At 38.4% G+C, this 14,044-nt stretch overlaps 2 protein-coding genes across 2 annotated transcripts in view; one reads left to right on the top strand and one right to left on the bottom strand.

Annotated features, from left to right (window-relative positions):
• The window catches only part of LOC118478801 (amyloid-beta precursor-like protein), a gene marked incomplete at its 3' end in the record, with an annotated part of 29,998 nt that extends 28,655 nt beyond the window's left edge, over positions 1 to 1,343 (bottom strand). Inside the window, 1 exon segment of the mRNA XM_035973060.1 lies at positions 729 to 1,343. Within this exon segment, the coding sequence (XP_035828953.1) occupies positions 729 to 773 (45 nt within the window).
• Positions 1,344 to 1,361: 18 nt separating this feature from the next.
• LOC101863391 (sialin) overlaps positions 1,362 to 14,044 on the top strand; it is a gene marked incomplete in the record, with an annotated part of 24,407 nt that continues 11,724 nt past the window's right edge. The window contains 8 exon segments of the mRNA XM_013089546.2: positions 1,362 to 1,445; positions 4,304 to 4,506; positions 9,747 to 9,838; positions 10,142 to 10,235; positions 10,971 to 11,116; positions 11,943 to 12,030; positions 12,945 to 13,034; positions 13,544 to 13,677. Of these exon segments, the coding sequence (XP_012945000.1) occupies positions 4,305 to 4,506; positions 9,747 to 9,838; positions 10,142 to 10,235; positions 10,971 to 11,116; positions 11,943 to 12,030; positions 12,945 to 13,034; positions 13,544 to 13,677 (846 nt within the window).

The following is a 14,044-nucleotide window of genomic DNA, read 5'->3' as shown; positions in this document are numbered from 1 at the left end:
GGGGTGTGTGTCTAGTCAACCTCTATCTATTCCATTCAGGTGAGCTACGGAAAGCTTGCTTTTTTCATAGAGTTGATCTATTCTAGATCTAAAAATCTAGATATCTAGATCCATTACTTTACTTTATATAAAGAAAACAAAAATGTTTCTTCTTTCCTCGTCTGGATGGTTGAGGTTCCCAGGGAAGGACTGTCTGTCTGGTCTAAAAATAACTGCCGAGGCTGAGCCAGCCGAATAACAACACTGTCTGACAAAGATAAGAAGATAAAAATCTGATACTGAGTGATACAAATCGACACTGAATTTGAATTTTGATTTAGATCTTCTAGATATCTAGATCTAGATCTAGATCTAGATATCTAGATCTACTTCAGGCTCAGGGTCCGTCTTCCTTTTTTGTTTGTATGGGATTTACGGGGAGGATGCGAGACGAAAGACGAAGAAACAGCCCAGGTTTTCAAAATTGTCACCCACTCGTCTAAAAGTGACATTCCATTTCAATGCGACAGGCAGAGCCGAGCCCAGCCGCCGTTCCCAGGTCGGTGACTGGCACACAAGGTGAACGAGCGCTGTTGAGAGCTGGGAAAGCAACACCGAGTGCCGAGTCGAGAAACCGACCGACCGACGAGGTCTCTAAACAAGAGGTGTCTCGACAACGAAAGGCTCCGCCGAGGAAACCGTTACCTATAAATCTATGTTATCTACACAAAACAATGATGATTACTAACCTGGAGTAATCCTAAGAAAATAGCGCAATTTGTAACGAGCCCCATCTCTGCAGTGTAATCCAAACCGAGCAAAAGGTACTTCAGGTCCTCAGCCTCGAACTTGCTGGTTCTGTCTGAAGTAAAACAACTCTTGCTCGCCCAAGTAGGAAAATGTCGGACGTGACGTCACGAGTCGGATCAATTACTTTTAGTAACGCCGGTTCTGATTGGTCGCTTGGTGAATATATTTAAAGCATTATGATAATTTTAGGGGAATTACCTTTTGCAATAGACTCGCTTTTGAATTAAAGGTAGCGTTTTGTCACGCATCGCTTATTCTTATGAAACCGAAACACGGTTATCAAACTCCCCAATTCAGTAGGAAACTCCTATAATCCTCCTGTAAGCTAAATAGAATTTCCAGATGGCTGACAAATCAAGTAGCCAATAGGAAGCTCAATAAGAAACGATTTCACACACAGGAAATCGGAAATATCCTCCCCAAGTTCAGTGGCGGCGACATCAAAGCCCTGTGTTCGCATCACACCGCACCGCACCGCACGCAATTATAATCTGCGCGTGTATTTTGGGCAAGTTCTTGACGGGAATCTGGATTTACAGGTACATCTGCGTCTTATTATTTGAAGTGTTCGTGATGAACAAAAGCGCACCACCTTGCACCGCATAACGCAATCACGCATCTTGTTGATCTAGATTTAGATCTCTTGTCAGAGTCAGGTATTTTTGCTGTTGTTGACTATTGAATAGGACTTAAATTAGCTTCCAGCAGATGTCCGCAGCTGTTGCATTTTGAATTGTTAGTAGATCTAGATCTAGCTTTAGATTTGTTATTATTAGATCTATAGGTCGAAGATTTTTTCCCCGTTTTTCAAAATTCTTAAGCACACCTTTTCCGCAAATTTGTATTTTCTAGGGCTGGGTAAATATACCTTTTCAATTCGATGCGGGTGATGAGCGATATCATCACAATACCTATTATCGGGAAAAGCACGCAATTTAATTTTTTAAGAGTCAAAATAAATGGGAAAATGTCTTAGGACTATAACATAGGACATACATAGCTCTAGATTCTAGATCTTGATCCTGTATGTGTGTGTGTGTGTGTATGGGGGGTGCAAAGCTAGGCTTGCCAATCACTTTGAGTTATAAATAAATTTTTAAAAAATAAAAAAATTTGCATACCATATATAGGTCACATAATAATATTATATATATATAGATACTATGACTATGGGAGGACTTCTGTAAGGGGCTGGGCGACCACTGTAAATAGAAAGATGGATAGGGTTAAGGCTTGCGTAATAATGGTTAGGATTAGCTGTCACCTTCTTTATATATTGTGTTTGTTGGGGTGGCCGCTCGTAAAGCAAGTACTGTCTTTCCTACTCTACACTTTCAACCATTTGAGACGTCAACATAAAATTGTGTGTGTACTTTCTCCCACAACACATTTTAAAATATTAAAAACAGGTTTTTAATGTGGGTAGCTGGCGGGTGCTCTGGTGTGGTTTGCTCCTTCGTTTCCTATCAAACATCTATAATCTTTATCTCCCCTTTTTCTTTTTTATGTTTGTTACTCTCTTGTAACACCTCGAATCTTCTGGCGCTCATATGACCTTATGCAGTTGTGAGCACTGTAAAACCTCAACTAAAATAAACACGTTTTAAAATTTAATAAGCATAATTTCATGAAGGCTTGTTTTCAGCAGGTTTTATTGAGACTATTATTCGAAATTGTTTAAGATGTCCACCCATTTTTGTCGAGGATAAAAGTGGCCTTCTTAGATACTGGCAGCTGTTTTTTCACAGTGACATTTTATTGTTTAACCCCCCCCCCCCAAAAAAAAACAAAAAAACAGAAGGGGCCGCGGTCGAAATGGGAAGTGGCAGTTCGTACAGGTGATTGTCCTATATATTACACAGGTGGCTGAGCTCTTGGAGCGGGTCCGGCTGTGTATGATTTTTTTTTTTTTAACTTCATATTATGCAAGTCTTCTTGTTTGTTTCTGTATCCAGGTGAAGGCCGGCCCCATACTTGTGGGTGGTTTGCGGCTGCTTAGGTGTGGTTTGATCTTTCTTTCCTCCTCTCAAACATCGATCGTCCATATCGATCCTTCTTTTTTTTTGTTGTTGTTATAACTCTCTTGTAACACTTCTAATTTTCTTGCACTTGTATAACCTAATTGTGTTGCAAGTGCCGTTAAACTCTTACTGTACTGAAACAAAAAATACAAAACACAGATACACTTTACAATCTGCATTCTTATTACCCTTACCCTGGTAGACCCTAGAACACTTACAAACATTCTCAGCTTCCCAGGAAGCATACAGTGCAAGTGGGTGGTTGGCGGGTGCTCTGGTGTGGTTTGCTTCTTCTTTCCTATCAAACATCTCCCCTTCTTCTTTTTTATGGTTGTTACTCTCTTGAAATACTTCTAATCTTCTGGCGCTCATACGACCTTTTATGCAGTTGTGAGCGCCGTAAAACCTCTACTAAAACTAACATACCGTGCAAGCAGCTGATTTGGGGATGATACTTCAGCCGCTGGGAACGGTGGCTTTAGGTTTGACACTTTGTAGTCACTCTCACAGCAAGCAGTACAAACTACTTGTGGATAATTTTAGAACGACAGATGTACGCCATTGGCCGATATTTATAGTAACAACCTTCTTGTTTGACCTCCCTTTACTTCACAACTCGAAGTGAGGTACCCATTAGAGGTTTTGTGAGCGGAAAAAAAATCAGTGGCCGAACTGAGGCTCGAACCTGGACTTTCTGCTTTGGAGACAAGCACACTAACCGCTCTGCCACTACGTCACTGTAGGCTACCGGCTTAAAAAGTACTGCAATTGTGCTTTGCAGTCGTGTTGCCACCGTGAACGACAACAAAGTGGGAATCCCTCAATGACGTCAAACAAGATGGTTTTTACTATTACTATTAGTATCAGCCAATGGCGTACATCTGTCGTTCTAAAGTTATCCGTATGTGTACAAACTAACCCATCTGGTCACCCAGCCAGGAGAGTGACTAGCAACAGCTAGACTTCTTGGGCCTGTCGCAGAAATGCGTCAGGTGAACGGAATGGATCATTTTCACCGCTGCGTTATTGCGGCAAATGACTGCAAAGTGTCAATGAGTTAGATAGTAATTTAAAGTTATTGTCATCGTTTCTTTCAGCATGGCGTCTGCCAGTGACAGCAGCCTCTGTTGTCATCCCTTATACCTGCTTATTGTGTGATTTTCAAATGACCTAAAAGGTGTTGATAAGAGAATAAAACAATTGCAAAGAATTGAAGACTTCTTTTATTCAGTGATTTTCAAATGACCTAAAAGATGTTGATTAGAGTGTAAAACATAGGGTAAATCGTGTGATTTTAAATGAGCTAAAAAAGGTGTAGATAGGAATGTAAAACATTTGCAGTGTATGAAATGCTTAATCAGTGATTTCAAATGACCTAAAAAGGGTAGATTGGAATGTATAACATTGTTTCCATGTGCATTTCGTCTGCCAGTGAATGGCGGCGTGGATTTAATGAGTTAAAATAAAAAAGTTAATGTCATCGTTTCTTTCAGCATGGCGTCTGCCAGCGAGCAGCAGCCCCTGTCGTCATCGTCCACCGCGGAGCTGTACAGCCATGAGGTCCCGTCCGGGTCCGATCCAGTCTTCAGCCATGAGTCGTCCGACGTAACGGGAAAGTCCTTCAACCGTGACAAGACACCTTGGTACATTCCCCCGAAACGCTACGTCATAGCACTCATGACCTTCCTCGGCTTTGGTGAGATGACCTTGCTTGACCTTGTCGGCCTTTCGCTGGGTTGGCTCGCTCGCTCGCGTTGATTGATGTTGTGGCCTGCGGCGATGATGATGTTGTTCCTCTCACTGTAGTCCCTCCCGTCTACGTAGACCGTACCTCTTCTGTTTTATTCTATGTTTCAACGTCCGAGCCTGTAAGTGTCATTATTTTGCTCCACATTATTTTTGTATATTTTTGTTTGTTTCGTTTTTTATTTATAAATTTTAAAAAAAATCTTTCATTCATATATTAGTAGGAAAACACATATTGACTGCATAGTATAAGGCTCTGCTGTACACCATTTAGAAAAAATATATGTACGGTATACATGTAACAGAATCTTACTCTGAGCAGTCGACATAAAGTACACTATGTAGACAAATCAATGCATAAGTATAATATAATACAATTGTAATATATTATTATATACTTTCACACCCCTTGCAGACATATCAGTACATTATCAAGCGTTATAATTCCAAATATTCGGAGGATTTACAATGTAGGACTGAACATCTTACTTCATTGTGACAGTCATTAGAAAAGAGATAAGGTGTCTTGTCCAGAGAGAAATGAGATACAGAGTAACACAGATTGCTCAGATTGGACAGGGCCGGTCTCTGCAGTTTGAGGGATATCTTACAAAGATAAAGAAGAAACAAAATAGGGGACCGCAGCAGGCACAGTTCGAAGGACGCGTGATTTCGAATTTTCTGTTACTTAATAGCATTCATGACCTTCCTCGGCTTTTGTTGAGATGGCCTTGCTTGACCTTGTCGGCCTTTCGCTGGGTTGGCTCGCTCGCTCGCGTTGATAGATGTTGTGGCCTGCGACGATGATGTTGTCCCTCTCACTGTAGCCCCCCCCCGTCTACGTAGACCGTACCTCTTTGGTTTTATTCTATGTGTCAATGTCTCAGCCTGTGTAACATACTCTAAGTGTCATTATTTTGCTCCACATTATTTTATTATTTTATTATTTTTTCATTTTTATATTTATTTTTAAAAAATGTATCTTTTATTCATATATATTAGTAGGAAAACACATATTGACTGTGTTACATACTGTAAGTGTCATTTTTTTGTTCCACATTTTTTTTTTTTAAATTATTTTTTTGCTTACATTTATTTTTTTTCCCTTTTCTATGTATTAATTCATATACACTCAAACCTCATTGTACCTTTTTTGTGTGCTTTTAATCAACGTCTTTCAGTAAAATTCAAACAGATGTGTGTTCTCTAAGGGGCATGAAAGGTGTTTAGCCTCCCAAACAAAATTCGATAAAAATTGCCAAACCAGCAGAAAAATGCCGGTTTCTTCAATTTCAGTATTTTGACGAGCGCCTGATTTCTCCACAATGTCCCACATTTGATGAAGTCTTACACCGAGCTGTTGATGATTTCTCTGTAAAAAAAAAAAGCAAACTATATATATATATATATATATAGATCTATATATCTGCTTGAAATGAATCAATGATATTTATTTGGTTCGTCATTTGTGAAAATGCTTTTAAGACATGAGCCATATATAGATCTATTGCTATTTACTGTAAACTCAGAACTTGATTATTTCACAGCTTAATTTCTATGTCTCTGACAGATTGCCCACAAAGTCTCTTAGGAGTATCTTTAGTAAAGTCAGTTGATATAATGCATTTTATGTTGTAGAAGTAATTGTTTGTTCGTGTTTGTGTAGCTTTTCTGCGTAAAAAATAGTTCTTTTCCTTTATTTTTGCTTCTTGATATTCACATGTTCAAAGTGTTTCGTTACTTCCCAAATATTTATAAAATATTTTTTTCGCATAAGTTTTATGTCTGAGGTCTAAATAATACATGGCTTAATTAACAAGTTAGTTTTTGCAATAGCAATGATTATTTGCCTAGTCACTATAAAAGTTAAAACTTTGCAATTTACAGTGAAGTTTCCACGCTCGCCATTCTCATTGTCATTGTCGGTCGCCACTGTGCAGCACCCTGTATTTTGAGCTAGGGTTGTCGTGTCTTGCTCAAGGACACACCTTACTGACCACGCATCTAAACACTGTGTCACTGACACTTGACCTAACTATAATGCAGCTAGTACAATTTACCTGGAAATGTTCAGGTGAGTGGTAGGGGTACACAGGAAATTGATATTTAATTTTAATAAATTTTTTTTTTTAGAGCTATCTGAGCAAAGAAATGAAGGTGAGCCATGATAGCCTATGTCTGCTTCAGATCTGGCTCTATATAGTCGCTTTTAAGGACAAGCAGCAGGCTATCCCGAAAAAATCTGTTTTGAGAAATCCGAAGGTAAAGTTTTTGCCCCTTGTTCAGTTTCCTTAAAAGACAAGGAGAGTTTGCTCTATAACCAAACAAATATACACACAAATGAACCTAACTTCTCGTGTAGTTTGGGAAATGCCCTCTTTTGGTGTAGGTCAAGATTTCTGGAAACCCCCGGAATCTGGGGGTTTTCTTTATTGATTGAGTGGGTTAGCCCGCTTGTCCTGCTTAACCCTATTCATACGTCGTGTTTTACTATGGTATCCATATGATGTGGGGAACTCCTGTGCCACCACTTTCCAAAGAGGAAATTTACTCGTTAATCCGATCCGTACGCTTTGCTTATCAGTCTGTCAAAATAATTTTTTGAGAAATGCTGAAAGTTTCAAAGAGATCTTTGCTCTAGCAGTATTCTAAAATATGAAGAATACAACCCCGGGGGTACAAAATGACCCCAGGGTGTACAGCTCTAGGGTTAAAAGCGACCACATGACGAGTCTTGTTTGTCTGTTCCCTCACACCTCCATCATTCAGAGCACGTCACAAAGCTGAAAATTGATTGAATTTAGGCATAACAATATCAGCCTGTCTGAAATGAAGCTCGATTTGTATTCAGCAAAAGTAACACAGCACCCAATAAAATAGAATTAATATCTCATGGATGACACGAGGGGTAGGGATCAGGGGACGTAACCGTTAAAATACTTACGAGAAAAAATAGCTGTATCGGTAGTAGGGGACGTAACCGTTAAAATACTTATGAGAAAAAATACCAGTATCGGTAGTTTCCCCTTGGATGTCAATGCTCTAAGTCGTCCCAGTTTGTGTTTTCCGAATCGACGTTCGTTTTTCTACTCTATCAATAGGGGTCATAAAAATGATAAATAGATCTAATCTTTATATCGATGTTTAATTGAGAGACAACTAGTGGATTTTTAGGTCTACTTATTCAGGTTCCATTTATCTTACTCCCCCCCCCCTTTATTAATCATGCTCTTATTAAAATTTTACTTTATTTCAATGAGGACATTACCCAGATCTATTGTTTGGAAATTTAAAACTACAGATGATTCTGCTTGAACAGAACAATTTTCACACTTAAACAGCGGTAAACTGAAAGAAAATAAATTCCTTATTTTTAGATTTTTAAAAACCTCTGTAGACCAAAATCCGGCTAAACTGGAAAAAAAACTTGTGGCCCTCCAGATTTCTGTTTAAGCGGACTTCACTGTAATTTAAAAGCTTTTTTAAAATAGTAAGTTAGTTTGTTCTTGACTGTCTATTGCATAATCTTGGATCATTATACATGTGCTGTAATATTTGTGGGGTGTGCTGACAAAATGAGGTACTTAAAATTGTAGAATTTTAACCCTATGTACTCGCAGATACTTCCAATTTATAGGTTGAGTTTGTACAATTTATAAAAATATGAAGTATGAAATGATTATAGACATGTTCAACCAAAAGAGAATGGCATCAGTTGAAAATCTACAAATTTGACCCCGATGTTGATTTTTTGGCCGATGTCTCTATTTAATTTTGATGATTTTAAGAAGTAACTCATTTTGTCAGTACGCCTCAACTTTCGATATGTTAAAAAAAAAAAATGAATGAATATTTCTTGGATGAGGTGAGTGGGATGTACTTTTTCTTTTTTTCTTCGATGTATACTACATTGTCACTTTATATTTGTAAGAAACAATAATTTTGTGTTTTATTTGGTTTTGTTTTTCTAGACTCTGATTCATCCTTTTTTTTGGTTTTTGCTTTTTATTCTGTGTTTGATTCTCATGCATCTTTTAACTTTTTGGCAATTCTGTATCTATGCCATATTTGATATTTTATAGGTAGGCCCTATATATGACATTTAAAATTATTTTTTTTGTCTGGATTCCATGTTTGGATGTCGGGTCGGTTCATTCATACATTTTAGGCTGTCAGAAAATTTTAGGTGTCTTGAGATTTTGGGTAATTTCATCCATGCAGCGTTTTGAGAATGACAGTATCTCTTTGTTAGGCCTTTTATGGCTGAATTGGGTCTCCGAAGGAATGTCATTATGCTACCTTCTATCTTTTTGAATTAAAAAGTTCTATCTGACATTTTGAACATTTTGAGTTACCGAATGCTCTATCTGCTCCTTTAAAAAAACGATTATTCGGTGTCGTTATCAAGATACTCAAAGAAATGCATTCTATAAAAGCTTGGTGTTTTGTGAAACTCGAAATTTGTTACGTCAAATTTCTCAAACCAGGTATTGAGAAGATAAAACTGTGTAATTCTAAGGTAACGATTCATTTTGGGGCATTTAACCCAATCCGTACGTCGTGTTTTACTTTTGTACCCATACGATGTGGGGAACTCTGTGTCACCACTTAACCCTATCCGTACGTCGTGTTTTACTATCGTATCCTTACCACGTGGGGTACTCTGTGCCACAACTTAACCCTATCCGTACGTCGTGTTTTACTATCGTATCCTTACCACGTGGGGTACTCTGTGCCACAACTTAACCCTATCCGTACATCGTGTTTTACTATCGTATCCATATGACGTGGGGAACTCTGTGCCACCACTTTCCAAAGAGGAAATTTACTTGTTAATCCGATCCGTACACTTTGCATAGCTAGCAGTCAGTCAAAATGATTTTTGAGAAATACTGAAAGTTTCAAAGAGATTTTCGAGCCATTACACCACAGAAATCAGTTGTAAGCAATATACGTTGTATATGTATTTTGGTACAGTATGGATTTATAGGTCTTTGAAAATTGGTTTTCGAGCATTTATGGGTCTTTGAATATTGGTTTTCGAGCATTAATTATGGGTCTTTGAAAATTAGTTCTCAGGGAAAAGCTAAGGAAACATAAATTGCTATCGTTATCTTTATGTGTACACAAGACCTCAATCTTGCTCTGATGTTGTAAACATTTAAAAAAATTATTTTTCTTTTCATCCAGCCAATCTGTATGCTTTGAGAGTAAACCTCAGCGTTGCTATTGTTGCCATGACAACCAACCACAGCACCTACATCAACGGCACTTTGCACACGGTAAGTTGTTTGTGCTTTATTTCAGTTTGTCTTGTCTTGTGTTGACCGACTATACTATTAAGTCTGTTTAGACTGAAATTCTTGGGTAGTTGGCGGGTGCTCTGGTGTGGTTTGCTTCTTCTTTCCTATGAAACATCTATCGTCCTTATCTCCCCTTTTTCTTTTTTATGTTTGTTACTCTCTTGTAACGGCTCTAGTCTTCTGGCGCTCATATGACCTTATTCAGTTGTGAGTGCCGTAAAACCTCTACTAAAACTAAACTAAAAAACAAACGAACAAACTAACTGATTGTCCCATTCACAGGTGTCGGGGCCAGAGTTCAACTGGGACCAGAGGTTAAGGGGTCATATCTTGGCCAGCTTTTTCTACGGTTACATCTTCACTCAGTTACCCGGAGGTAAGTCTGCTCTTGTGAGTGGTTGGTGGGTGCTCTGGTGAGGTTTGCTCGCTCCTTCTTTCCTATCAAAAGTCCATTGTCTTTATCTCTCCTCCTTCTTTTTTGTGTTTGTTCCTTTCTAGTAACACCTCTAATCTTCGACACTCATTATACGACCTATGAAAATTTGTGTTGCAGGTCCAGTTAAATGTTTACTTAAACAAAACATCTATTGTTCTTATTTCTCCTACTTCTTTTGCTGTATCTTACTCTCTAGTAACACCTCAAGTATTTGCTGCCAAAATGTTCATTTTTATGCCTTTAATCAACGTTTTTCAGTAAAATCCACACAGAAATGTGTTCTTTAACGAGACATGAAAGGCGTTGAGCTAAAAAACAAAAAGTCAATAAAAATTCCCAAACCTGCGAGAAAATACCAGTTTCTTCACTTTCTTTACTTTGAAGAAAAAGTGCTTGATTTCACCACGCTGCCTCTCATATTAAACCTAACCTGTTTACCTGAGTGTGGGTGGTTGGCAGGTGCTCTGGTGTGGTTTGCTTCTTTTTTCCTATCCGACATCTATCGTCCTTATCTCCCCTTCTTCTTTTTTATGTTTGTTACTCTCTTGTAACACCTCTAATCTTCAGGCGCTCTTATGACCTTATGCAGTTGCGAGCGCCGTTAAAAACTCTACTAAAGCTAAACTTACCGGGGTGTATTGGAATGAACCAACAACAGCCGATGTTTTTCGCCAGGTTTCCTGTCCAACCGCTACGGCGGCAAGTACCTGTTTGGCGTGGGCGTGCTGGTGACCGCGCTGTTGACCTTGCTGACCCCTGTGTTTGCCACGTGGAGCTACAAGGTTCTCATCGCTTGTCGCATCCTGGAGGGCTTGTTTGAGGTGGGCCGCGTACTCTTTGGATAAATAGATAAAAGGGACCGAATAAATAAAAGGATACGAATAAACGAATAAATAAAAGGAAACGAATAAATGTGAAGTTTCTTGACACAATGAGTTATTTCTCGGATTTGAGCCGTATGGAAATAGATACATCACGCTTGTAGGTGAAGTTTTTACAATTTATTAGTATGAAATAAGAAAAAAAATGTTATGCATAAAGAATATGGCATCAATAGAAAATCTGCAAATTTGACCCTAATGTCGATTTTTGGCCAATATCTCCATTTGTGGATTGCGAGAAGTATTTTATTTTGTCAGCTCGCCTCACAAATAAAAGGAAAGGAATACATAAATGGAAACGAATAAATAAAGGGAAAGGAATACATGAAAGAAAACGAATATAAATAAAAGGAAACGAATAAATAAAAAGAAAGGAAAACATGAAAGGAAATGAACAAACAAAAGGAAACAAACAAAAACAAAACAAAAAAACAAAACAAAAAAACAAAGCAAACAATTTGTATGGTATCTTTTGTGATGCAGAATGGGATTCAAAAGGAAGCATTTGAGTCTTAAGTTAGAAAGAACGAATGAAAGTATTTTACGTGTATTTCTAATGTTACTCATTTACAGTAAATCTGTGCGGCTTACTATTTTCAAGTTATTCATACCGTAGGTAAGTTTATGCAGTTTACTATTTTTCAGAACCACTCGTACACATATGAGAATTTAACCTTTTCTTTAATTTTTAAAGAGAAATTGGTCTTTTAGACAGTTTTTTTCTTGCCCTTGACCTTGACTGTTAGGTTGTGATGTTTCTTGATAGGGAGTTACCTACCCTGCCATTCACGCGATTTGGTCCAAGTGGGCGCCTCCAGCTGAGAGAACCAAACTGGCTACGTTTGGATTTTCTGGTGAGTCTCGATCTGTTGCAAAACGAAACAAAAACGAGTCCGCTTCTTAACTGATCTAAAAGGCGAAGATATAGAGTCTAAAACATTTGCAACAAATCTAAGATCTGCTTATTCTGTGATTTTTAAACGGTCTTAAAAGGTATAGTTTGAAGTATAAAACATTTGCAACGAATCAAAGATCTGCTTATTGTGTGATTTTTAAACTGTCTAAAAGGTATAGTTTGAAGTATAAAACATTTGCAACAAATCTAAGATCTGCTTATTGTGTGATTTTTAAACGGTCTAAAAAGGTATACATGTAGTTTGAAGTATAAAACATTTGCAACGAATCAAAGATCTGCTTATTGTGTGATTTTTAAACTGTCTAAAAGGTATAGTTTGAAGTATAAAACATTTGCAACGAAGCAAATGCTCTTTGTGTTGTTTTTAAATAACCTAAAAGTATATATATATATTGGAGTGTATTAGAGCCATCGTGGGATTAGATGCTATATAAATTCCTATTATTATGATGATGATGATGATGATTATGATTATTATTATTTGTAATGCATCAAAGACTTGCTTATTCGGTGATTTTAAATGACTTAAAAGGATTTTGATTAGAGTGTTAAACATGTGTAAGAACTCAAAGACCTACTCATTGAGTGTGATTAAAGAGTAAATTTCCTCTTTGGAAAATGGTGGCACAGAATTCCCCACGTCGCATGGATCCAATGGTAAAACACAATGTACGGATAGGGTTAAATGACTTAAAAGGTGTTGATAAGAGTGTTAAACATGTGCAAGAAATCAAAGACCTACTCATTGTGTGTTACTTTAATTAAATGACGGAAGAAAAGACGTGTTCATCGCGTGACGTTTCATCGCGTGACATTTCTACCCGTGACATTTCTACCCGTGACAATTCCCAGGCTCGTACTTTGGCACGGTGGTCTCTATGGTGTTGTCCGGGGCCCTGGCAGAGAGTGCTGCAGGCTGGCAGTCCATTTTCTACGTGTTTGGTGAGTTTTGTTTTGTTTGGATATGTTCATCTGCGGGAGTTTGGCGGGTGCTCTGGTGTGGTTTGTTCCTTCTTTCCTATCAAACATCTATTGTCTTAGTCTTATCTCTCCTCCTCCTTTTTTATGTTTGTTACTCTCTTGTAACACCTCTAATCCTTGGCATTTATATGATCGTATTGTGTTGCAAGTATTTGTTACTCTCTTGTAACACCTCTAATCTTCGGCACTTATATGACCTTTTTGTGTTGCATGTGCCGTAAAACACTTACTAAAATTAAAACTAAACTTTTTTGTTGTTTTATCTTAATGTCACTTTTGTAGAGATGATGATCAGTCTGTGTTCTTGAAATATGCACAATTTATTCTAGGGGAATATTTGCAGATACAACTTACTGGCTTTGTGATGGAGTTTTTCTGGAAACTGTTGAAACATTAATTTTCCTTTTCATAATTGTACTCTTTTACAAGAGAAATATTTCAACAGTACATACTTGTGACTTGCCCCGCAGGATCTATCGCCATTATCTGGTTCCTGTTGTGGTGCATTGTGGTCACAGAGAGTCCGGCCGGTCACCCGGGCATCAGCACAGCGGAGTTGGACTACATACAGAACTCCATCGGCTACACGGACGAGCAGACCAAGGTGAGACTTTCACACTCCCAGACGCACTCTTGTGACCCGGTATTTCCGGGGTGCCTTGATAGTCGAAGAAGACTTTGTGCTGTTGAAGCTAGAGAGGTGAGCAGAGTAAGTCTGATTCCCTGTAAGGACTTCTCTGTTGGCATCCACCCTTTGGCGCTCATATGACCTTATGCAGTTGCGAGCGCCGCAAAACCTCTACTAAAACAAAACAGACTTTTCTAATCATATGTGTCACGACGTGGTGGAATCAGGCGCTTGTCCATCTTTGGGCGTGGGAGGTTGGCAGGTGCTCTGGTGTGGTTTGCCTTCACTGTAGCCCACTTTGTGGAGAACTGAGGCTTCTACACCTGGCAAAAGTGTAAAGGGG

This window comes from Aplysia californica, unplaced genomic scaffold (assembly GCF_000002075.1).
Source record: "Aplysia californica isolate F4 #8 unplaced genomic scaffold, AplCal3.0 scaffold00977, whole genome shotgun sequence".
Classification (NCBI taxonomy): Eukaryota; Metazoa; Mollusca; class Gastropoda; order Aplysiida; family Aplysiidae; genus Aplysia; species Aplysia californica.
The sequence above is the reverse complement of the archived record's forward strand: the minus strand, read 5'-3'. Positions and strand labels throughout refer to the sequence as shown.